The sequence below is a fragment of the Crotalus tigris genome, unplaced genomic scaffold (genome assembly GCF_016545835.1).
Source record: "Crotalus tigris isolate CLP2741 ecotype Arizona unplaced genomic scaffold, ASM1654583v1 scf7180000017678.2327064, whole genome shotgun sequence".
Taxonomy (NCBI): domain Eukaryota; kingdom Metazoa; phylum Chordata; class Lepidosauria; order Squamata; family Viperidae; genus Crotalus; species Crotalus tigris.
The window spans coordinates 2,127,724-2,155,299 of NW_024096561.1; the positions used below are offsets into that span (position 1 = coordinate 2,127,724).

Sequence of the window (27,576 nt, forward strand, 5' to 3'; positions counted from 1 at the left end):
GAAGGGACAATGGGAGAGAGGGAGGAAAGGAGGAAGAGACTAAGAAGAAGGTGAAGGAAAGGAAGGAAAGAAGGAAGGGACAATGGGAGAGAGGGAGGGAAGGAGGAAAAGACTAAGGGAGGTGAAGGAAAAGAAGGAAAGAAGAAAGGAAGGGACAATGGGAGAGAGGGAGAGAAGGAGGAAGAGACTAAGAAGGAGGTGAAGGAAAGGAAGGAAAGAAGGAAGGGACAATGGGAGAGAGGGAGGGAAGGAGGAAGAGACTAAGAAGGTAAAGGAAAGGAAGGAAAGAAGGAAGGGACAATGGGAAAGAGGGAAGGAAAGAGGAAGAGACTAAGGGAGGTGAAGGAAAGGAAGAAAAGGAAGGAAGGAAGGGACAATGGGAAAGAGGGAGGGAGGGAAGGAGGAAGAGACTAAGGGAGGTGAAGGAAAGGAAGGAAAGAAGGAAGGAAGGGACAATGGGAGAGGGAGGGAAGGAGGAAGAGACTAAGAAGGAGGTGAAGGAAAGGAAGGAAAGAAGGAAGGGACATGGGAAAGAGGGACAGAAGGCGGAAGAGACTAAGGGAGGTGAAGGAAAGAAAGAAAAGGAAGGAAGGGACAATGGGAGTGGGAGGGAAGGAGGAAGAGACTAAGAGGGAGATGAAGGAAAGGAAGAAAAGAAGGAAGGAAGGGACAAGGGGAGAGAAGGGAGGGAAGGAAGGCAGGCACCCACCCCAGTCCCATTCCAGAGACCCATAGATTCCCCCCCCCCACAGGCACTCTGCAACCTGAGTGATCAGCTGGCCATGCTCTCTGGCCATTGAGCAGGGTCCGTAAGATTATCTGGGACACTACACATCCTCATCACGACCTGTTTTCCTTGTTACCTTCTGGTAGGAGGCTTCATGGTATCCACGAAGCCAATTATCTGACAGAAGACTTTTTGTACTAAACTACAACTGTAGCTTATCAGGCAATTGTGAGTGAATGACAAAAGATTGTCCTCGCTGAGTTTAGCATGGCATCCATGTAATGAACAAAGTCCAAAGAACAACCTTGTTCCCATTTTTTTTTCTTTACAAGGAAGATGCCTGAGTCAGAAGTAATATTTACAGAGCCAGTTTAATGTGGTGCACATAGCACCAGGCTAAAATCTGACAGACCTTGAGTTCTAGTCCTGCTTTAGGCACAAAGCCAGTTGGTGACCTTGGGCCCATCATTCTCTCTTAGCCCTAGGAAACAGGCAGTGGCAAACCATATCTGAAAACCGTGTCAAGAAAACTGCAAGGACAACTCCAGACAATTGTCAGAAGTCAACACTGATGCAAAGACACGCACACACCAACTGCAAATGGCATCTTTTCTGATGTTGCTTACTGTTTAACTGAAAAGAAAAAAACTAGATAAATGACTCCATATGATCAGTATGGGAGATATTAGTTTGCAACTTCCCAGTTTATTAAGATAAAGTATGAATGATTGAGTTTGACATAGGCATGGGTGGAAAATATTCTACCTATCATTAGACAGGATGCAGGCAGTGACCAAAAGTTGCCTACTACATACAACACCTGTAACTGAACTTGAAGAGCCTGCTTAAGATAAAATCCCATTTATCCAGCAGTGACAATTTATGGTTTTCAAACTGGAGAAAATAAAACTCCCCAGAAGTAAAGAGATAGACAAGTGAAGTATGTTTAATGCTCTTGCAAATGCTGATTTGCAGAACATAATACAGCTCTTGCACAGCAATTGTGCTACTTCATTTTTTTCATGGTAGAAAAGCCCATAGAACGAGAGAGAAACATTGACTAAAGGAAAGAAGTGCAACTTAAGATTCCTCAAGGGAGCATTACACGCCAACGAGTTATATAGGTTTCTATGAGTTTTTATTTGGGTAATCAATAACAAACCTAGTCATTACCATGGCAACTACCACATCACATAGTCCTTAAACTCTCTCTGAATGTAGTGAACAGATTTTAAAGGCATACCCAGGACATTCATGCACATGGAACAGTCTCCATCCTTTAAAATCAATGGGAATGTGAATTGTGCTCACTTAATCACATTTTCAGTTAGAAGCATGATGGGTTCAGAGACTTTATTCATCTAAGTACCCCAGTCCTGGTCATACTGATCCATCTGCCATAATACATTAAAAGGAAATGACATTTTTGACTAATATGTGGTATTTGTACAAAAGCACGGCTCACTGAGTTTTCCTCCCAAACTCATCCATCATTCATATTGTAAAAGGAGCCATGCATTTTTCACTCACCATACAAATCTTTCTTTACTGGAGTCTCCTTAAGTTAAAGGGCCACAATCCTTTATGATATTTAATTTATGCATAAGAGGCATGTTCCTCAGCAGGACAAGGAGGACAAGAGTGCAGGAGCCTTTTCCCAGTTGTGTTCTACTCTGTCAGGGTTCTCTAGAGCAGTGTTTCCCAAACTTGACAATTTTAAGGCATGAGGACTTCAACTCCCAGAATTCCACACGCCTTAAAATTGCCAAGTTTGGGAAACACTGCTCTAGAGTGGTTAATATTGACCTCCCATGGATAAAATCAATTACTGTTGTTATTTGTAGGACTATTCCTTAAAGTGGTACTCATTAAATTATTTTAGGTGAAATATGAGTGAAAACATGGACCAGCTGTAGAGGCACTGATTTCAAGATAAAAGCACTTGTGTGCTGTTAAAACTCCTAAATGAAAAAGAGTGAAGTTCTCTTTGCATAGAGGGGATGTTTTTGAGTAGCATGTAAAGATCCAAACTCCAAACAAAAGGCAGGTCCAGAAAAAAATAGAATTGATTTTTAAAACATTTAAATGAAATTTTAAAATAATTTAGCATTGCTGGTCCTTAATTTCAATATTCATTTTTATGTTCTGTTGTATTGAACACTACTATCGGTGGCGGCTTTTAAGAGATTCCTGGGACGACATCTAAATTTTGTGGAACCACATATGGTTGAGGAACTGTACGTTATCCATTCTCACAGAGTTGTACAGAACTGCAAAATGATGCCACTAAGAAGGCTCTTTCTCAAATTCCTCGCCAGGCACAAGTCAAACAGTGGAGAGATAAAGTGTCATGGGACTGAGCCATCTTCACTCTCTTTTCAGCAAGGTCCCTAGGTTTATATACTCAACTTTCCATGTATGTAAACACAATTTACCATATTACTATGCCTATCATGCAAGGACCCTCCACGTAGAACCAGTGCTGCCTCAGTTACAACTTGTGGCTCAGCATGTAAAGGTTGATGACTGGCAACAGTGCACATGGAAATGATGGGACACAGTGACAGCTTTGGAATTCTCTTTTGTGATTTTTTCATACTTTGTGGGGAGACAAAGGATCTGAATAGGAATGGGTAGCTTCCTGTTAAGAAGATCTCCAATTCAGGACATATGTGGAAGGTAGCTGTTCAGGTCAACTGGATTTAAGATATGACAGCTCACAATTAATATTGTGAATTGTGCCCAGAATAGGACTGTCAGCCAACATTACTTGTAATCTAAGAATCATAGGCTATTGAAATTGGCTGCTTACAAAAATCTGAATGCAGCATTCTGAGCCAGCTAAAGCAATTTTCAAAGGCAGGTCACATTAGTGAAAGAAGTATTATTTTTTAACAATTCGCCATACTTCTGCAGTCTTGTACCCTGTTCCAAAAGTCTCACAAACCCTCTAGGCAGATTTTAAGAGAGAATAAAAAACTACAAAAGAATGGAAATCATCCCATTGTTGCAGCAAGTCCTTTACTGCAGCAATTTCTTAAAAGTAAAAGCAAGCAGAGTTAAACGATTTAAATATTTCTAAGCTGGGCATGAATGAAACAGCTCTTCTACATCAGACATTCTGTTTGCTAGTCTCCTGCTCTGCTGAATCATTAGCTTCAGGGTAGTTAGAATATAAAATCATAAACTTTTTCCAATAGTTTGCAGATAGAGATTATTAACCAGGCTGTTTTTAAAGTCATATAAGCTTTTGATAAATCAAAATAAAATGCCCATACTACAATAATATGTTAAAAGTGTAATGATCATAAAATAACATAGTAACAATTTAGAATTGAAACATTACAACGGGAACAATTAACAGTTCATAAGTGCTATACTAACTAATTAAAGAAGCCCTCAGAAGAGTTCCATTTTAACCAACTGGAAAGTTGGTTCAATTAGAGCAAGCTGAATTTCCCATGGAAGCCTGTTCCAAAACAGAAATATTTGTCCTAACCAAAACCAGCTTCCTCATTAATATTAATATGGTGTATTCACAATTGCTTCTCTTTCTCACATTGGCAACCTCAGTAAAAACTGTGCCTTCCCTTTGCTTAAGTTATTGAAATTTTGATCAAACCATTTGATCAAGGAACGGATTAGGAAAACAAATATCATTAAATATTCTGAACCCTGGGTTAAACCTGAGGTTAGTAATCAATGGAACAACTACAGGATGTAGCAATTCCTTTGCCCCTCTAGCAAAATCTCCTCTGAATGATCATCCTGGCTTGGATGTCATATAGCCTTCACATTTGTTCACTGAACCACAGGATTTAGCACACCTTGTGTTGATCTCTCTGAACCTCATGATTGTGTCTGAAGCATTCTTGGTCTATTCGGCATCTCCTTCAACATTATCATTTAGTATTCAGAATGGGGATCAAGTACGCAGCTCTCCTACAGCAAAAAAATAGTACGGCAGCTTGCTCTCTTGGCTTTTATGTTCCACAGACTTGCTTTAATAGCAGAGGACTAAGAATACCAGTTAGGTTATGATATTACCATTTCACTAGTTGTAATTGTAATGTTTTCTGTCTTGTTGAACCCAGTAAGAGACCTCTAAGCCGTGTCATTGACTTCTCTCTTGTTGAAAATCTTTGTAGAATAAAGGAGAAGGGATGTCATTTCTTAATCCATTATTCACCAGCCAATTTTCTTAGAGTGGAGCATCTTAGTCAAGCTTCTACCATCAGTAACATTCTGAAATAGACAAGGAGGGAGAAAAAGAGTCTAGGACACATTGTATTCTTCAAAGGCTTTCTTTCTCCATATCATCCATTACTAAACATGTTTGGAATACCATTATTTTCTGTGGGAGAGGATATATTCATTCCTGGCCGTACTCAGCGAGTGGTCCTCAATGGAACTGCATCTATATGGAGGGAAGTGTGTAGTGGGGTGCCCCAGGGCTCTGTTCTGGGCCCAGTACTCTTCAACATTTTCATCAACGATTTGGATGAAGGGATAGATGGGGAACTCATCAAATTTGCAGATGACACCAAGCTGGCAGGAATAGCCAACACTCCAGAAGACAGGCTTCAGATACAGAAGGATCTGGACAGACTTGAACACTGGGCACTAACTAACAAAATGAAATCCAATGGTGAAAAAAGCAAGGTTCTACATTTAGGCAAGAAAAACCAAATGCACAAGTACAGCATAGGTGGCACCATGCTCAATAGTAGTAACTGTGAGAGGGACCTCGGAGTCCTAGTAGACAATCACTTAAATATGAGCCAGCAGTGTGCGGCAGCTGCCAAAAAGGCCAACACAGTGCTAGGCTGCATTAACAGAGGGGTAGAATCAAGATCACGTGAAGTATTAATACCACTCTTCAATGCCTTGGTAAGGCCACACTTGGACTACTGCATCCAGTTTTGGTCACCACGATGTAAAAAAGATGTTGAGACTCTAGAAAGAGTACAGAGAAGAGCAACAAAGATGATTAGGGGACTGGAGGCTAAAACATATAAGGAACGGTTGCGAGAATTGGGTATGTCTAGTTTAACGAAGAGAAGGACAAGGGGGGAAATGATAGCAGTATTCCAATATCTCAGGGGCTGCCATAAAGAAGAGGGAATAAGCTATTTTCCAAAGCACCTGAAGGCAGGACAAGAAGCAACGGGTGGAAACTAATCAAGGAGAGAAGCAACCTAGAACTAAGGAGAAACTTCCTGACAGTGAGAACAATTAATCAGTGGGACAGCTTGCCTCCAGAAGCAGTAAATGCTCCAACACTGGAAGTTTTTAAGAAGAGACTGGACAGCCACTTGTCCGAAATGGTGTAGGGTTTCCTTCCCGAGCAGGGGGTTGGACTAGATGACCTCCAAGGTCCCTTCCAACTTTACTACTATTACTATCTTATTTGCCGAAGGACAAGAAAGAATCTAGATTTTTTTTCAAACAGAATAGTTTCAATTGTTTTGTTCCTCTTTATGGTTTTACCAAGCAGAAAATAAGTGTGGTTTATTATATAGCTAAGTCAGCAGCCAAAGTTATATTTCATTGCTCTGTATTGCCATATCTGGCTCTTCTTGACTGGACGGACACTGAAGGTTAAGGCTTAGAAGTGAGAAGCTTCCCTTCAGTGAAGGCAGATTGCTGATAAGACTTACAATACATATAACAATGCTGGAGCAACCATATTTTTTGACGATACCCTCTTGCTACATTTTATGGTCTTATTTATATCTAGACAAAATACTTCCAGTCTTTCAAAATGATAAAAGCATACCATTCCATGACTAGACCTCACCAGATGTTACTATTGCTGTCACACTCAACGCAACCAAAGGTTCAAAGCCTTAAATCAGGATTGCTTGGAACAACCTGTAAACCCAGTAAATAAATGTTCTCAGTGTCATGTTCCGGCTGAGAAACCCAACAAAGCAAAACACCAGAGACATTGTGATCTCTAATGTAAACTTTATTAGGCATTAGCAAACCGGTACGATAGAAGGAAAGCTAGCTCTGAGAATATGGCAGGAAGCAGATAATTAAAAGAGTAAAACTTTCCCTCCCTTCCCTGACAGTTCGGGTCACATTGTCCAATTAATTTTCCAGCAATTGTTATGAGAAGAAACTTTGGTTCGCCAAAACATCTCTTCGGCTCTCACGCTGATAGGGAGCACCTGTGGATCCCAAACTCTCCCATCCGCCCCCCCCCCGTAACTGTAGACAAGCTAGAAGCACTACGGCGGTCCTGAAGACAGTAAATTTTGTAGCTTGAAACTCAGCTGATCACTCACAGGTGACTTCATTGATTTTTTTGATCTACTGTGGTGGTCTTAGGAATAGAAGGAATTTTGCAAGAACCAGGACATGTGAGGGTGATAACTATGAAGCAATTCTGCAAGCTTAGAAGATTCAAAAAAGGCACAGATAGAACTGATGGAGATGAATCCACAGATGGCCACGCAAACAACTACAATTCATGATGAATAAGAATTTCTTTCTAAAACACATAAATTAATAGTTGCACTTTATTCTGCATTAATCAAAGCATTCTGATCCATTGTGGGTACCTTAAGAACAACTCATATAAAATAAAAACATTTCAGACAATGGGCAATAAGGATGATCCAAAGGCTAGAAACTGTCCTCAGTCCTTAGAAAATGAAGGAATTGGAAATGTTTAGGTTAAGAAAGAATTCTCAAGGCGTATATGACAGCAGCCTTCAAACACTTTAAAGTTTGCCCTTCAGAGGAAGGTCAGACCCCTTCGCATGTCACTTCACAGCATGAGGAGCAAGATAATCAGAATAATATGGTATAATAGTTAAAATATTCAACTGGCTTCAGGGTGATCCATGTTTTAGTCCACTGGTAGTTAGGGAAGTTCACTGGGTGACTTGGAGATATAAATCAAATAACACACAAGTGGAGATTGAAGAGAATCAAATACGTTAGAAGATATTTCTAAATAGTAAGAATAGTTGGATGGCAAAATTAGTTACAAGAGAGGCTCTTCCTCTTTAGATGAAACATCCAGGTAGCCATTTGTCAAGGATTTGATTTAGATCTCTGCATTGAGAGGGGATTCAGTTTGATAGTGTTTGAAGTGCTTCCTCCAACTCTGGGATTCTCTTCTATTATGATGGGATTCTATTCTATTATTCTTTTATGTCTCCCTAGTTTTCTCAGGAAGGGAGAGTTGTATAAAAAGAACAATAACTACTGTTATTCCGTGAAGCCTGCTGCTGGAGTTTTATATTTTCAATCATAATAGTCATTTCTTTATATATCATATTTTTCATAAATAGATTATGCTCAAGCAGTTTACCCAGTAGACAGTTTAAATATAATAAATGAACATATGACATGTCACCAATATAGAGTTCAAGTAACAATACCAACAGCAGGATTATAATCAGAAAGTGGGTTCTTTAATTGTTAGAGATTAATAAGGCAGGTTTCCGACATGGCAGTAAGACATAATATAGTTAGTTGGTTGGTTCTCTATTAACGTGATGTATAAACCCAACCTTTGGGTTAATGACACTGTATTATATGAAAATGGATCATTGTGACTTGTTCAGACATGAACTCAGCCTATGATTTCTTGCTTCATCAAAACAGTAAGAGGCAGAAAGATAACAAATACAAGACATTTCATGTAATAGAAGGCAACTGGCTTCTTTACCAGCATCCTAAGTTTTTGTGATGGTAACTTTTGTCCTTTAGATACCAGAACCAGGAAAGATGCAATAGGAAAGTCTTTTTGTAATCCCAAAGATGAGGAAAGAAAGGAAGAAATAGTGAAGTCCTGTGGCAACTACTGATGTGTTTATACCACACTTAACTGGGTATGGATATGTTTAGTACCAGTATGTCATGAAACAGCTGGCCAGATGGCCACACCATCCAAGCACACAAGCACACAAAAATAAGTGATTTGCCTGCCTTATTCAAACATCCAAGAAAAGGGTTGGGGCATAGAATGGCTGAAAATGCAAGGCTCAGTATTATAAAATGAACTATTAAAGGCCTTTTGCCCCTAAATATCTGACAACTTTTTTTAAAAAAGTGCCCCCATATACTTCATTTAACAGTAGTGCATTCAGTGGCAACTTCCAGGCTTGACTTGTGCAATGGACTCTGCATAGGCTTTCTTTGCTGTCACTTGAAAAGTTAATGGTGTCTAGGCTGGAATCCAGAATATCTAATATCTAATTTCCTAATAGTGAGAGTAATCAACCAATGGAACAGTTTCTTTCAGAAGTTGTGGGTGCTCCATCACTGGAGGCTTTCAAAAAGAGGCTGGACAATCATTTATCTGAAATGGTATAGGGTCTCCTGCTCAAGCAGGGAGTTGGACTAGAAGACCTCCAAAGTTCCTTCCAACTCTAGTATTCTATGTTCCATAGGATATCAATTATAAAATCTCTATATTTGTTTGTGGGTATAACACCCAAAATTGTGTGTGCCTGCGATACCTGATAGATCTTCTCCAACAAACTTCCCACCAATCACAAAGATAACTTTTGCTGAAAGAATAATTTAATCTATTTAAGTTTAATATATGGTCATTTTATATAAACAAATAATATCTGCCAGAAAGCTGAATTCTGCCCTGGGAATGCAGAGAGAGCAATGGTTACTTTTCCTGAGACCTGCAAATAATAATGCCTTTTCAAGGGCATCCTCTACATGTGGAGTTTGATCAGCTCTGTCTGTGCATGAATCTACAATGTTGTTTCAGTTCAGAAAATAACATTATTTAGTTCTATTTTAGCTGTGGATTAAAAGGAAAGACAGGAAATCTATGTTTCCATTCAAATTACTGGAGCTTTATGGAGCTCAAGGAATGTCATTTTTCTACTATTCGGAACTGTTGGCTCATTCTTTCTAGCCCTAAAATGCTAAGCAATTTCAGCTTCAAACTGTAATGTCGCTATTTGATTTAAGCAATATTATTTCGATCTTTCAATTACACTGAACTGAATGTTAATAATAGTAGAAAAAAGATTGCCTTCTTGTTGACCCAAAACATTTAATTTTGCATTACATGTTCCATAATTAATAAAACAGTAGCAAGTCTATTATCCAATCAGATTTTGAGGGGCCTTCAAAAACTCAGGAGTGATGAAGCCAGCTTCACTTCAGAAGGGAGGATACCCCATAATGTGAGTGCCAATATACTTGCTAAACTGCAAATTTCCGTTACATTTGTTCCTTGTCCTCCTGCTGTAGAAAGATACAGTGGTGCCCTGCCATCTTAGATGTTTTGCACTTCATTAGAAAGGAATTAGGCAACATAATTATGTTTTTTATATATGAGAGGTATTAAGTTTATATCTTGAAGTGTATATAATAAGCTCTGTTTATCACTTACTGTCCTATCTGGAGAAGGGTTACCATTTTATGTGAATTACATTGATGAAATATTTTTGTTACTGTTCTTAGCAGCTCCCTAATATGCATTAAAGCTGTAATGTTTTGTACATCAAAAAAGTCTCAACTGACCTTGAGCCTAAAAGAGTGAAGTGTGGGAAAAAAGTCTTACTAGGGAATTTTGACCTGTTCACAGCAAGGTCCACTTTTGGGTACGTTCATGGTTCAATTGTGCAATGAATGAGGAAGTATGTTTTAGGGGTGCTGATGATTGTTACTTCAGTGTTTTCTCCATTGTTTTTTGAAACATACCCATTGTTGAAGCATGATTATTTTTCTGTACAAGACATCTGTGCACACCGGGAGTAGAGATGATCTAACAAAGGAACTAAAAGCACTGTCCATTATGCATTTTACATATAAGCAACCCATTTTTCAACAAAGGGGGAGGACACTTTTCTATATTGTCTTTTTATAAAAACCCTATTTCACAATGTATCAACAATAATAAACACCAGCCTATATTGAGAAATAAACCTTATTTTATCTTCTTTTTCATTTCCTTACACTGATTAAAGGCAGCAGAATATTTAAAACATCCGCAAATTCATTTCATTTAGCAAACTTATTTGACAATATAAACAAAAACAGTAATGACAACATGCTTTATTTTTGTGTCCTTGTGCTGAGCCTTTCTATTTTTCATCATTTTATTTTAGGTTGGTATTGTACTGCATTATTCTACACTTTCTACAATGCTCTGGATTGGAGTGACAGCAAGAAATATTTATAAACAAGTTACAAAAAAGCCTGAAACATCCCAAAACAGTGATCAGCCTTCTTACCCCAAACAGCCATTGCTCAGGTATGAATGATTATGGACATGTTTTCTTTCAAATTTGCTTTACATATGTATGGCCATTGCTACTTCTATTAGTTGGCTTTAACAGTTGGCAAACTAAGAATGTCTTTAATTAACTTTAGAGCCATATTGCAGCCAAAGTGAGAAATGAAATTATAGTTTGCAATTGGCTTAAGGTTGACTGTTTTGACAATGGTAATCATAATTAACTATGAGAAATTTGAAGATTTTCATGATTATTTGCATCTCATTGAGAAACACAGGTTATATAAATCTTAGCTTAAAGACATTTCTCTGGAACAGGTCCAACTATATAATTATTTGACTATCCTTATTTCTAGTGTTTTTACACCAACATGAAGAGTAAGCAGTGTTCAGGAATCCAAACAGAGAATAAGGAGCATAGCCATTAATTAATCTTAAACATCCCAGTATGATTTCAAGCTAGTATGCCCACTTATGTGAAAGAATTTTATTGTTTTAATTCTATTGTTTACATTGTCTGTACTGGCATTGTTCTTTGTACATCCTTAGCATCTCTGGAGACTAAAGTGAGCTTCAAAATTTCCTAGGAATAATATTTGCTCCCAAATAATTTGAGGAAGTAAAATCTGTTTTGTAATCATTTGTACAAACTATGAAGAAAAAGTTCTATATATAGATTGTGACACAATAATTTATAATCATTAATTTCTGTTCTTTAAAATGTTTAGTGGATGTTTACTTTAAGCCCTTTAAGTCCAATGGTTCATTTAATAGAGAATTTTTAAATTTTGTATATTATGATAGTGTTTTTCTGTAAATCAGTGTACTTCATTTAAAAATCATTGTAATGGTTCCTTCTTAGGAATGTGTACTAGTTGAATAATTGAATAATTGTGGCATCATTAGTACTTTCTGAGGTTGGTGGTTTTCTTGCGGACATTTCATTACCAATGCAGGTAACATTATTAGCGCTAGAAGGGAGTGGGGTTGAGCTTGGTTTTCTTGTAGATCTTTCATTATCAAACTAGATAACATTAACAGTCAAACCCTACTTCCTTCTAGCACTGATGATGCTACCTGCTTTGGTAATGAAATGTCTGCAAGAAAACCACCAACCTCAGAGAGCAAGGACCTCACAGTTCTGTTGCAGAAGTGAGAGACTTGAGTCAACTCAAGTCATAAATATGAGTCATAAATATTCTCCTCAATTAGTGGAATAATTGCCGGGCTTACAGTAATCAAGGTGGAAGATTATTTTAGGTTGTAAAAGCAGGGCATACTGTGTGTTTATTAAAGAGAGGTCACTTTATACATTACTATTGTTGAAGGGACATGGGAATATTTATTAAGGTTCTGAGAAATGAATAATTTTATAATGAGTAGGCTTCTCAAGATATATTATAACTTACTTTATTTTCTTGAAGGAACATCTTCCTTCAAACAAATTGAATTATAGGAAAGGGCAGGTGAATGTGTTATTTTAAAAGTATCTAATGTTGAGGATATTCTGTATATTTCAGTTACTAGCAACAGTAGCACAGTGGCTCATGTGGTTAGGACATTTGGTTGACAAGCAGCAAAACCATGTCTGAGACCCAAGTCTGCAGTGAGGCAGGGTGAGCTCCCGTCATTCACTTCAGCTCCTGCCAACCTAGCAATTTGAAAGCATACATTTGCAAGTAGATAGATAGGTACCACTTTGGTGGGCACATTAACTGAGACATGAAAGGAGCCCCCAACTGGGCATCCCCTAGGCAACAGTGGTGTCACTGGGTAATCCTTTCAACCTGGAACTGCCTCAGTGCTCCAACACAAATGCAATAAGAATTATCAGCATAGTCTCAGATTTCAGTATTTATCATTGTATTAATCATGTATTAAGACTGCATGCATATAACCATAATCTTAGAAGGAACAACATATCAATTATTTTGAAAATTAGTATTATATATTTGTAGGAGAACTTATTCCTAACAAAATGTACCATAGCATATAAAAACATCTTCTGATTGTTCTCTAGTTTATAATATTAAATATATATCACACATAGCTTTTTCTAAGTTGGCACCTGCAGAACTTTTTATTTTTATTTTATTTTTGCTTTCATTAGCTGGTATGGTTATTTTAACATTTGGCATACTTTCTTGATAGTTTGCAATAATGTTAATAAAAAATGTCTTCATGAAGTGATTTTTTTTAAAAAAAGTATTAACTGGCAGTTCATGAAAAATAACTTTTATTTTCATCCGTCTGTTGATGAAATGAGCCAGCAGTTGTTTGAAAAGACTATCACAATTCTGTTTCCGCATACATTACATAAGATATCAGAAGGATTATTTTCCAAGTAATTATTTGGATTAATTTTCTCTTAGCTAAAATGCTTAAAAGATTCTTTAGCCTCAGCCTAAGAATTGAAGCTGGTTGGCTGATAATGAAAGGCAATAAACCCTAATCACTTACGGTAAAGTCCATTTTAATATGGTTGAGAATAATCAAAGTATTTTAGCAAGGAGATGGCTAACACTCCAGTATATGGCCAAAATATCATAGGTCAAACACTTCCTGGGTTGGGAAGTATGTGGTGGAATACAACTATATGTTCAGAATACTGAGAATTCTCCAGAATGTTAGAATTCTATTCACATTCACACACACCCCATCCCCACCATGGACTTCTTTGATCCATTGGGGAGATGGTTCTGGGCAGATGGGCACAGCTCTTTCTCCCCACTCTTTCCTAAATTTTAGAGACACATTAGCTAAATAAAGCTTGTATGATTCTGTCAATAGGACTGGTTTTATTAGACTGTGTTTCTATTTAATATGCTGTTAAATGATTAAGTGGTTGTTTAGATGAAACATATAGGTCAGATAGTTGAGCGGATTGGGAAGAGTTTGCAGTTTCTGTGTATTCTGTTCGTATTATTGCTGTATATTACTTAATTATATTTTGATGAAAATTTAATTATTAAGAAGAGCAAAGCACTGATGCAGGGCGGTTGAGAATATTGTCCCATCACATGGTCAAAAAAGACTTTAATATTAATATTGCTATTTTCTATGGCATATTACCCTTTGCCTCTGGCACCCAATACCTTGAGCTGGCCCTTTCTCTCCACTTAGATGAATAGAGATGATTGGGCAATTAGTAGTGATACTAAGTTTATGCATAGTGTAACTATACTGTAATATCAATACAAAAGCAAAACAGGAAATCTAACTGTGTCCCTTGTTCTACTGCTTCCCATTTGAGCCAAGGAACACTTTAAATAAACTTTTTTCCACAAATAATTCCAATATGTATTTTTAGATCAAGTAAAATTATGTTGAAATTAGCTTAATTCATTAATGAACAATGGGCATTTTTAGCAGTTCTTACACATTTGCAGGCTCGCATGCTATTTGAGTAGCAGAAGTCGATATAAGAATCCCAGGATATAATAGCTATTATATTATCAAACATTCTCTATTTTTTCTGAAAGCCTTATACTACTTGGACTGAATTTAAAATATTTAAAATGATTTTGCTATTCAGCTCGGAAGAAGAATTTTCAATAATAATTTATAGTACTTTACAAGCCAGAAAAATGTCATGGTGTGTATTCCTTGAAACATAAATTTCAATTCTGTCACAAAATACATAAAAATTAATTACAGAAAATGTGGGTTTCAAAAATATGTGTATGGTTTATTAATATATTTTTATAATACCTCGCCTTTTATGTCTGACAATATTTGCAAATTCAGAGTCTTGTTGCAAGAATATAAAGACAAGAGCCATGCAAAGCCCAAACAACTTACTTCAAAGTAAATTAACTTATCCCAATTGGAGTTGATCTGGGATAGTCCATTCTGAATCAGGTGATAATCAGGGTAACCCCTAAATATTGTGTGATCAGTTGGTAATTTTAACAATAGGAAGACAACTGCATCTTGTACAGTGGTGTGTGCATGTGCAATTTTAAAGTAAAGAAATTTTCACCATTCCAAATTCCAGATGGGATTTGATCCCCAGCTCATATCTATTTATTCTACTTTGCTCCACTGCCTTAATGTACAAGGCAAAGTTAAAATATAGTAAATATTTGTCACAATGCTAAAAATTACAGAGAGCCCCATCTTGGCCTATAATAAATCTGTTTACACTGTGTGAGAGCCAACAGAGCAGTCATTCTGAGAGATGGATTGAAAGACCTGTCAGAAAATCTAACCATTTCTTCACTCCAGGCCTCTGGTAAACTGTGTCCTCAATCAGTTGTATTTTAGACTTATCTGGATTGAATTTCAACTTCATTCAATCCAGTACTCTAGGAAACGAAACATCAAGGCATGGAAGGAATGCAGGAGCAGTTTTAAAAATAACATATATTCAGGTATATGCTACTGCCATTGGTAGTCATAGGAGCATTTCGAGTCGTAACCCATTCTAGCCTTAGGCCTGAAAAATATAATGAATACAGTAAAGCTACAGAGCATTGTCTGTTTCTTCAGAAGTTGCTGTTGACTTGAACTTTTAGGATAAACTAATGGTTCTTCACCTGATGCCCAAAGGAACAGGGATTAAAAAATCTGTAGTGGTTTTTTGGATGTCTCCCCCTTAAGACTGCCATGGAAACTTTTATATGCTGCATTTCAGTCATCCATTTTCAGCAATACAGGTAGTCTTCAATTTACAATGAGTCAGTTAGTGACCATTTGTAGTTATGACGGACCTCCCCAGGGCTATTTACAAGACACACACACACCTCACAGTAATGTCATTGCCTTTTCGACTCACAGCAACCAGCCTGCATTTATGGCCATTTGCAGATTTGTGACTTTTTTTTGCTGGAAACAGGCATTTCATTCCAGTTTCCAAAAACAAACAGCCATTGCACACAATGGATTTGCTTAACGGCTGCTGCATCTGCTTAATGACCACAATGATTCACTTAACAACCGCCACAAAAGTATTGCAAAATCTGGGACAGTCACATGGTGACCCACTTAATGACTGGCATGACTTACAGCCGTAATTCCGGGCACAGTTATGGTTATAAATTGAAAACTAACTGTCCTACTGGGAATACTGTCAGGACCATTTAGAACATGGGAGTTTAATTCTCTGAGTTAAAACACATTTTTAAAAGGGCCAACTAGGCTTTGTCCTCTTCTTGGAGTTGTGCAAAAGAAGGCTCATACAAATAGTCAACTTACAACTACAATTGACCCCAAAATTTATGTTGCTAAGTGAGACATTTGTTAAGTGAGTTTAGTTTAGTTTTATGACTTTTCTTGCCACGGTTGTTAAGTGAATAATTGCAGTTGTTAAGTTAATAACACGGTTGTTAAGTGAATCTGGCTTCCCCATTGACTTTGCTTGTCAGAAGGGGAAAAGGGTCAAAAGGGGACCCTGCAACCATCATAAATATGAACCAGTTGCCAAGCATCTGAATTTTGATCACATGACCAAGGGTTATAAGCCACTTTTTTTAGTACCATTGTAACTTTGAATGGTCACTAAATGAACTGTTGTAAGTCAAGAACTACCTATATTCTCTTTCTTATTACTAAACTCTGCCCATGACAAGCACGTATTACCTCTGCCTATTATATTACTGTGTTTTATAGAAGTTAATCTGGCGATACCAATTGCCAGATTAACTTCTATAAAAGTTAACAGAAGTTAACATTTAAGAAACATTATTTAACTAATTTAAAGTACTGCTGTACTGCTGTTCAATGAGAGCAGCTTCCAAGCAGCTAAAAGAATCATAAAATTAGCAACAAAAAATGGATGAATGAGACAGCAATCTGGCTATAGTAACATCTAACATATTCGGCTGTGAAAAGCATGCAGTTTAATTGTGTTTTAAAAATCTGTCTAAAGAAGATTTTTTAAGTTACTTGCTGGACATTTCCTTTTTTTACTACCTATTTCTATTACAACATAGCAAGATTTTGAGAAATACCAATTCACTGAAGATTTGTAAGTCAATCTTCCTGCCAGGTTAACCGTTACACTAAATTTAATTAAATTATATCACCCATCACAGATGTACAAATTGCCACAAAATATTTTTTTCACACCCTTCAAAAGTGTGATATCCCAGTAAAAGCTAATTATTTTAGAGTACTATGGATTGTGAATCTTTCTATCAAAACTTTTTCCTCCAAATTAGGGTTCAGCCCTTTGACATTATAGGACTAGCTGTTACTTACAAATAAATATATCTGAGGTATCAGAGCATGATAAAATATACTTTTTTGTTGTATGGAATATTTGCATGAGTTCTCAAGCTTGGGCTGAGAATCCTGCTAGATAAACGTTTTTAAGACTCCGTTTTCTAAACAATCTCCACGTTATTACTATGTTTAAAAAGATCATGGGCACTGAGAGCACATAAAACCATTAGAAAAAACTTGTTTACTCATACATATTATCCTTCATGATACCTTTACACTGTAATGCTGGATTTACTGTAGCTTTCCTATTCTTTGATGACTTTTATTATGCAACAACCTTCTGACAAACTTACTCTGTGCCTAATGTGCCTGCAGTCTTTTGAGGAACTGTGAGCCTAGTGTGAACTGGCAGCCAGTCTTCCAGGTATCTTACTGGAAAGAATTAGAAAAATAGAGGCACATGTACCATTTGTTCTCTTGGAACATTTTAAATCAAGAATTCTGTATAAATAAAGAATGCATCATCAACAGCAGCATTTCCTTAGCTGAGTTTTACTGTTTCTTATTTGTTACAAATTGAAATACATTTGCAATTCCATGTTAGCGATTTAATATATTAATACCGTAATCCTAAAGACCATATTATGCCTCACAATACTGTAAGACAATGTTTGTCAACTTTGGCAACTTTAAGATGTGTGGATGTCAGTCCCCAAAATTGCCCAGCCACCATTGTTGGCTGCGGATTTCTGGGAGTTGAAATCTACAATTTTAAATTTGCAAGGCTGAGAAACACTAGTGTTCAGTCCAATATGCATCTTTTTCTTTCATTTTTTGTCTGATACCACCTTAATAAGTATGTTTGTTGAAACAAATCCCATTTATTCCATAAAAACTGGCATGCTACAAACTATTGATTAATCATTGTACTTATTACTTATTGACTGTAGAAATTAGGTCCTTTTATTTCCAAAATCTACCTCTCTGTTGAAAACTGCTGGGAGTTCCAATTTGTATGCTACAGGAAAGTGTGAGCACAGCTTTCAATGAATGTGAAATCTGTACATACCTCTGACCAAAAGCTAGAAAGGAAAATGCAAGTGAGTCATAGCTACTGGGAGCAATCTTCTTGTTTATATATTTTTTCAGAATAATAGTTTAATACAGTTGATCAAAAGATAAAACTGAAACCACATTATATGACTTTGAGATACACAGTTAAAAAGGAAATACTATGTACTTCCTATCTCCTCTGTTTAGTAATTTGGTTTTTGTAAAGTGCAATGATCTCATAAAAGTGAATTAAATAGAAATCATTTTCCTGTAACATCTTCATTTTATTATTACCAGAATTGGGGGTGAAAATCCTTATTTTTTTAAAAAAAAAAAAAATCCACAAAACAAAAGTAGAGCATGTAATGGGAGTGGGGAAGATAATGACTGAGGAAGCACCAAAAAGAAAGAACGAGAAATTTAGCCACTACAGATAATAAATAGTGTGCTCTTTCTCTCAGCTATTTCCTTCAGTCTAAGAAAGGGCTGCCAACATAGGGGCAGCTTCTTGATAAGCTTCCTCTAGACCTTTTCCTCCTCTAATTTTTCCAAAACACTCACTTTGAACTCTGTTGTAGAGTGTCCTAGGTGGTTGGAAAGCTCTGATGCTCCTTGGTCCTTGTTTTGATTTTTTTTTTCTCACCATAGACTAATTTGACACTCCTACAGTAGCAATAGCAATAGCACAATACTGCTTCATAGGGCTTTACATCGTTCTCTAAGTGATTTACAAAGTCAGCATATTTCCCCCAACAATCGAGGTCAGCAGTGGCAAACCTTTTAGAGACTGAGTGCCCAAATTGTAACCCAAAACCCACTTATATATCATCAAGTGCCAGGTGGGCATTGCCCATTGGGTGGGCATGGATGCAGTGGTAATGGCAGACTGGGTGGGACTAAAAAGTTCAATCAATTCCAACTTTGCGAGATCTTTTTTTTCCCCGCAAGAACTTGAAATTGATTGATTGAACCTTTTTTTTTTTTTTTTGCACACGACGGTGGAAGCCTAAAGTGAAAAGGTTTCATAAAACCCAGCTGAAGACCTAGGACTGGGGCGATGGCACACATGCCCACAAAAAGGGCTCTGTGTGCCATCTGTGGCATGCGTGCTATAGGTTCGCCACCACGGATCTAGGTCCTCATTTTACCAACCTCGGAAGGATGGAAGCCGAGTCAACCTTGAGCTGGTAAGGATCGAACTCCTGGCAGTGAGCTATGAGTTAACCTGCAATACTGCATTCTAACCATTGCACCACCACAGCTCTTTTAATAGCCTTGAGAAGGGTAGACTGAGTGGTGATATGCAGTGATGGGATTCAAATATGTGAACAACCAGTTTTCTGTGTGGATGCCACTTCTGGAAGTCCATTCTGGGCCTGGGCAACAAAAAATTAGCTACTGGTTCTGCCGAACTGGTGCTAACTGGCTGAATCCCACCACTGGTGATATGGTAGCTCTCTTCAAGAACCTGAAGACCACTACATGGAGAAAGACAAGATTTATTCTCTACCACCACATAGTACATGATAGAAATAATAGTTGCAAGCATTGGTGGGATTCAAATATGTGAACAACCGGTTCTCTATGTGGATGCCGCTTCCGGAAGTCCATTCTGGGCCTGGGCAACAAAAAATTAGATACTGGTTCTGCCGAACTGGTGCAAACCAGCTGAAACCCTCCACTGGTTGTAAGTTACAGGGAAGGTGGATTTCATATAAAATAAATGTTTCTAACTATAAAAGTAGTTTGATAGTGAAGTCAGTATCCAGATGGGTTCTCCTTCTCTGGTTAGGTTTAGGCAAAGGCTAAAAAAATAATCCATTGGGATACTTTTGTCTGGATTCCTGAACTGAGCAGGGGATCAGACGTGATGACATAAATATCTCTTCTAACTCTTTGAATCTATGTATGACCCTCAGTTGTTAAAAGATTTCCCAAAACAGGCGTCCCCAATCCCTGGGCCATGACCCATTACTGGGCTGCAGCCTGTTTAAAACTGGGCTGCAGGAGAAATGGAAAAGTGTATGCATCATGCTCCACTCGCACAAGTGGAAGGCACTTGTGCTCACATGTGAAGCTCCATTGGAGCACCCTCTGTTCAAGCACTCTCTGCTCAAGCACACACCATTTGCGCAAATGGACCTGTAAGCATAAATGTGTGCTCCGGGGGGAGGGCTCACAGACCCTCCCCCTGGCTGCCAGCTGGAAAGTTGGGGGCCGCTGCAGTAAAAATATCTCTCTCTCTCTCTCTCTCTCTCTCTCTCTCTCTCTCTCTCTCTCTCTCTCTCTATATATATATATATATATATATATATATATATATATATATATATATATACATACATACATACATACATACATACATACATATACATATACATATACATACAGATATGTATACGTATACGTATATGTATATATATATATTGTAAAAAGTAGAACTGCAGTATAGCAGTTAAAATGCCAAGGTGTAATCAATCAGACCGGTCTGCCTAGTATATAAGCTGCCCAGGTTCAAATCCCATAATAAAGGGTGTGGCTAACTGATGAGAGCAGAATGAGCTCGAAATGGTCATATTAGTCTCCCAACTTAATTCTTTAACTCTTTGTCAGGGAAAAAGAAAAAAAGAAAGAAATCGCCCATCTCAATGACTCTGGCTGGCTTTAGCACATACAGTATGGCAGACATACTACATTTGTGTTACATCACTGCCTTGTCTTTGTGGTTTTTATTTCCTGCCTAATCAAGATTTTTTACATATGAGTCAAAGGATAAGAGATTTCAACTGGTTGGGTTGATATATTTTCTATTTTAAAATTGCACTGTCAAAAGGGGGAGCAGTGACTTCACTCACCTAAAATAATTTAGTCCTTTTAAAGCGATTATTTCTAGTTCAAAAGTTCCTGTAACCTTTCCTGTCAGCATGATTCAGCTTCCAATAGAGAACAGTTCAGGCTTGTACTACCAATTCATGAGAGTTTTGACAATTTCTACTGTCTATGGCCTGAATAAAGTCATTAGAAGATCTTTTATGAATCATAGGATGTGCTCATCAGAATGATGAGTAATATAAAATCACAATTACAAAGATGCTAGTTACCTAAAGGACAGCCTTGAATGTATACTGTAGTGCAGAAGTTTGGAATAAAGCTGTCAGCTTTATTCACCAGCTAATAAAATGAATGAGAAAGACTTCAACTTAAGATTCAAGGTTTCCCAGTACTGCAATTCACTTGTTTTTAAGGCAGCCTCGGCCTTCAGGGCTCTTTGTAGCCTTCAAACGCCTTAGATACGCCCACTCCAAGCCAGCCTTTCCTCAAATTGCCATAGTATAATTTTAATGCATCAGAAAGGGGGGAAATGATATAAGGAATAAGTGCATTAATCTTGTTAATTTAATGTAAATATACTTTTTCAGGCTCCACCTATGTTGACCTAACATTTTTAAAGCATCTCCAGTCAAGAATGCAGCATTTCTGAATATTGCTAATGCTGCTTCAAGAGAAATAGCACCCATCTGGCAAGCATTGCCTGAAAGACAAATGCAAAATATGCAGCAGAGTGTCTTAGGTTTCATTTATGAGAATGGCTTTTGGTTCATGCTGCAACCTCGTGAAAATACATTTCAAACAAAAATTTGAAACCTCTTTAAAGCCTTGGATTGGAGTAGCAGTGCTCCTTCAATCCTGATGTTTGGTTACCCTTTTGTGCAGGCACAGGGACTTGTTTCTGGCAGAGCCAAGTGGCTAGTGAGACCTATCAGCCTATTTTGAGGGTAAAATTTGTGGCACTAAGGCAAAATAACTTGATGCCTCAGATCGAATGCAGCTGCTCTCCAGATGCTAAAATGAGACAAACTAGCATTGACAGATATGCACCATCAGAATCATACTAATCTAGAGAACAGAAACGTCTTAACTACAGTATATGACAACAGAAATTGTATAAAATGGATTTAATTTTAATTACATTTAAATAATGAAAGCCTCCTCTTTTTGACATGATTTCTCCCATTTTTTGGCAATGCAGTCAGCATCATTCCAGGTTAGCCCAGGCTCCCTGAAAATTGTCCATCCCAGTTTTAAACATATTAAACTATATTAAGTAAGTCAATCCTTCATTTTCCTTGGCTTTATAAACCCTGTGCTTATAACCCCAGTTGATTTCATCTATGTGGTACTTAAACTAACATTCTTTAGCATTCTGAAGATCTCTCAAACAGGTCAAAATGTTACCAAGTTTGTTAACATTATGACAGAAACACCCTGATTTGGTTGCTTTCAAAACAAAAGTATTCAGGTGCTATAGACTGTAAATAAATACTGTGCCAGCTGTTACCTAAATGGCAAAGAGGATTCGGGGAATTGTGCAGGATATGAAGATTAAAATGATTAACAATTTTGATATGCTTTCTCAAGAGACTCCTCCATTTTGAATGACAGCTGATTTTGTAACTGAGTTCATCCTATATTTCTTGGGAGGGCTGTGTCAGAAAAAGCTACCTGGCTTGGGTGCAAATATGTACATAATCTGAAGAGTTGCCGGATTTTAGATTTCCATGAAGGGAAAAGAGTGTATTGAGCATTACTAAAATGCATTTGTCTAAGCAAAACATTCAAGGCACAGAAGTCATGATAACTGCAAAATATTCTATTTGGTTAGACCAGTGTTTCTAAAACTTTTTGCTATAAGCAGTCCTTCCCACCTTTAAAAATTATGGAGAACCCCAGAAGTGCATTTGTTTTGTGTGGGGGTTATATTTATTGACAGTCTTCATTTAGCAACTTGTCCATTTAGTGACTGTTCACAGTTATGATGGTAGTGAAAAAATAACTTTGCAACCAGGCCTTGCATTTACAACTTACAACAATTTACAACTTCTGCAGAAGTGTAAAGCAAAGGAAAGCTGAAGTAAAAGTGTAAAAATCATGGTATTTCACTTAGTGACTGCTTCATTTAATGACTGAGTTATTGATTCCTATTGTGGCAGTTACAGTAAGCATTACCTATATTTACCGTATTAAAATTTAAAATTGATGCATTTACTACCACTTCTTATGATTGTTTGATGGGCTTTTAATACAGTATTATTTTTCAGCATAGCCTGCAAATAATTTTAATTGCAGACTCTTGAGAGGTCTTGGGGGGGCAGGAGTTCTAGGAAACACTGGCTTAGACTGAAATTCATGGGCCTTACAAGGAATTCTATTCTTCCTTCAACATAAAGCAATTTGGGTAGGGTGCAGATGAACAGAAAGAGGGCACATGAACCGAAACAGAAAATGGCAATTTATCTGTTGTCATTTTGAGATAAAATTCATCCTCTCCAATTTCTTTTTTTCATTCATGGCAGGAAGGTTACATAATAGAAAACTGGTGCACTGCTTTTTTGTAATTATTCTCCTTTCACTTAAATGTTCAGTTGACTGATTGGATTTAGATATGAAAATTGAGACAGAATCACATATTTCTCTAATCAGTGCAACTTATGCCTTGATAAGAAGATGTTTATATTGAAATCAAGGGTATCTGCAGGGTATGGTCAAATAAGTCAAGGTGGTGGCCTCTCTGTTATTTAATCTGATAATACTAAAAAAAAAAACCAGAATCAATAACAATTAATTTTAAAAATATGGCCACAATGGTGCAATCAATACCTCATCACACACACACACACACACACACACAGAGAGAGAGAGAGAGAGAGAGAGAGAGAGAGAGAGAGAGAGAGAGAGAGAGAGAGAGAAAGAGAGAGAGAGAGAGCATGCAGAGCTTCAATCTTCAAAAGTCAAAATGCTGACGGCCAATATCTTGATTTTGACTTTTTCAACCATATCCTGCAGTCACTCCAGGTTGCAACATAGGCAGTATTTTTTAAAGTTAGAAAATGCATCATGTTTACGTTAACAGTAAACCATTACAAGAAATGAGTATCTGTGGAATCAAACAAATCAGCATTAAGGCCAAAACAGGTATAATTTGAACCACTCTATGATAGGTTATTGTGCTGTGCTGTTACTTTTACTGATTGAGCCAGCTGGCATGTTTAAGGAAATGAGTTTCTGTGTAACTGCGTAATTTTTCTTTCATATATAATAACCCATTTTATAATGTAAATGGGAGATTTCATAGAAGTACGTTACATTTCTTAGACACATAATGCACATGATGGCACTATCAGCCAAGATTTAAATAGATTTTGCATTTGAATGAGGATTGTTGTTAAAAAATCTCTTTTTTGTTTAAATGCATTTAGAGCTCAACACATCTGGGCTATTCAGAAAAAGAGTAAGTAACAAGTACCTTTAAATGAAAGCTTAATATTGTAGAAAGAAAATCTTTGAAATTGATTGTGTAAATGCAAAAGGTAGGGGTTTAATTATTACCTTTCTATGAAAGAGAACAAACCCATAGATGGCTAAGGAAATGAGACGGAGAAGTTTGTTAGGGGAGAAGCTTTCAGTTCTGTGTCAGCAGAATTCTAGTTCTTCAAGCTTCAGTACTTTCAATCCCTTTTATACAAATCACAGTACACTCAAAACTAACTTTCCAGCAAGGTTTATTTTCAGATTTACATAATGCCAGTAATGGAACCCAAGTGGAAGAATCATTGGATACCCATTTGCTCCCTAAAATATCACTCAAATTTGTTACTGATAATATGGAAGCATCCTACAACAAAATAGGGAGTTCGCTTTAGCTTTGGCAGAACTAGAACTTAAAATTTTCTGTATTTCATTTTTGGAGTTGACGTTATATTGGCCACTTTTGAGTCTATTGATATAAATACTGATCATGCTAAAAAAAACAGTGCACTTACACTTACATTTCTAAGGAACTTCTGTGTTGTTATTAACTGGTGATACTCACACTGGCCATATAAAAACATAGAAATATAAGAAACCTGACAGCTGTCAAACCTTCAAACACTGAAATCAGCCATGTTTCTTCATTTTTCAGTTGGGAAGGGGGAGATGCATTCTTATAGTTTAGTCAAAACAATAACTTTCTTGTGGGAATCAAGGTCAAGCAGCCTTAATGTTTGGTAGGCTGGATCTACTGTTAGGAAGCCTGCCAAAGCTTTTTATTGGGGATTTTGATTTATGACACCACTAAGGGGTGGGGAGTTCAACTTTTACTTTGTAACCTTTGGGGGGGGGGGACTTTCAGTTTTGGTTTCACCTTTGTTCATGCTGATATTATGTAGCCATTAAAATTGTTCTTTGAGGAAAGCAATTGCCTCAGAGTTGTTATTTCTATTGGTCTCATCTATCGGAACCATGACAACAGCAACAAAAGACCTAATGGTCCATCAAGTCTACCCTTTGAGTTTTCTTTTTAATATATGTATTTATTATTTTTAATTGTTATTTTTATTTTTTATTTTTATTTTATTTTTATTTTTGTCGGATGATGGACAAAAATCATCAACACTCCAAGCATGTTTAAACTCAGTTATTGATGATCCAAGCCTATCATTTAGGCCAGGGTTTCTCAACCTTGACAACTTGAAGACATAGGGATTTCAATACCCAGAATTCCCCAACCAGCCATAATAGTTCAAATTACCAAGGTTGGAAAACCCTGATTTAAGCAGTAGTCCTTGACTTACAACAATTTATTTAGTGACTGTTCAAAGTTATAACAGCTCTAAAAAAAGTGACAATCAGCAGCTTTAAAACCAAAATCTATTGTTTCTAAAGTTTTTTTTAGACTTATCCTTACTATTAACAGCACAATGACTATAATGTTTGCCTTGTAAATAAAAAATTGCCTGTTTGAAACTGAGGGAGAGGTACGATTATTTTTCACTTGTGCTTTTCTTGAACTTCCAGTGGTGCTTCATTTTATTACTTGTCCAAACATCTGAGATAATTTTACTCCCAGTTCCCAAACAGCCCATAAATTAAAACCTTGTGAACAGAAAACTGATGAATATTAGCTTTTGAAAGCTTTTGATAAAATTAGTTAGTTTTAACCATTTTCATTATTAAAATGTATTAATTTGGGAGGCAACTTGTAACAGAATTTATAACCTTCATTGTCATACAAAAGCTAGTTTAAATTAAATGGACTTTTCCCTTATTTAACATTGAACTAGGGGGAAACAACAGCAACTTCTCTCCCCATTAATTTTCACTGTTGTTAAAACCCTTGGCTAAGTAGATTAGTGATCATCCTGAAATTAAAAGCATGCCAGTTTTAAAAAATCGTATAAAAATTAATTTGTTTGCCAATGATGTGGTTTAATTATTTCAAATCCTAAACAGCCCATTTGAAAATTAATGAATCTTGTTAAAAATGTTGGCAATTTGACAGGCCTGTACATGATTCTCGTGACTTTTTTTAAAAATGTGATATAATACAAAGAATTAAAAATACAAAAAAATATACAGATATCAAGCATAAAAGTTAGGGCACAAAATACCTCTGTTAAGTCAACTTAAATATCTGAGGAAATCATACCCTTTAAATGATGTGCCATTTATTGGGAATATTGCTTATTAAAGTCTTAATTCAGGGAAATCTTTAAAGATTTTCTCAGGTAGTCCTAGATTAATGGCCACTCATTCTATGACAATTCAAAGTCATAATGGTGATGCTTACAACTGGTCTTCAAAATTCTGACCATCCCAGGACCCCCATGGTTATGTGATTGCAATCTGGGTCCTTGACAACCAGCTCCGCTAAGGATGGTTGCAGCATCCATGGTTATGTGATTGGCATTCGCAACCTTCCCTGCAAGCTTTTCAACCAGCAGTCAATTGGGAGGCTGGAAGGGAAGGTTGCGTTTGGGTAAGCTGTTCAATCCTGTAGCAGCCATGCCCAGCCCCATTGTACTTGCATCTTGCTGGCCCCTCTCACACTCTGCAGCACCTACCCCAAGCTCCACCATGCTTGCATTAAGGCAACCCCTTCCACACCCTTCCATACTTGCAGCAGCCATCCCAAACCCCACTTTGAAATAGTTGGTATGAAATCTGGATATGGTGGTATTGTCCCAACTCTTTGCTGTAGTCAGGTAATGTTGCCTCTTGGGATTTCTGTAGGACTGGACCTGTTGGTCCCAGATACCTCATGGATCTGAATAGCTTTCAGTAGGCCTTTGGGGACTTTCGTGACAATCCAGCAGCTAAATCCATTGAAAGCCTAGTTTACTCTTGTTATAACGAGAAAGCGGGCAGAACCTTGATAAAATTATATTCAAGTGGCCCCTCTCTTTTGCCAATTCCAGAAGAGTAGTTCATTTACCAAAAGCTTGCAGAGAAAAGCAATGAAAGCAACATCTAGAAAACCTGTGAAGTAAGTCAAAAAGTGAATCTGAGGACATTTGGGTCTATTTCCTGGAGATAAGAACAACAAAACACCAATATTTCCTGTTTCTTGTTGTGTTAGCAAGTTGCA

At 37.1% G+C, this 27,576-nt stretch overlaps 1 protein-coding gene across 3 annotated transcripts in view; it reads left to right on the plus strand.

Annotated features, from left to right (window-relative positions):
* The window catches only part of ADGRA1 (adhesion G protein-coupled receptor A1), a 462,284-nt gene that overhangs the window by 392,784 nt on the left and 41,924 nt on the right, over nt 1–27,576 (plus strand). For all 3 annotated transcript variants that reach the window (XM_039337456.1, XM_039337457.1, XM_039337458.1), the window contains one exon: nt 10,825–10,970. In XM_039337456.1, coding sequence (XP_039193390.1) covers nt 10,825–10,970 — 146 coding nt within the window. The remainder of the gene's footprint in view (nt 1–10,824; nt 10,971–27,576) is intronic.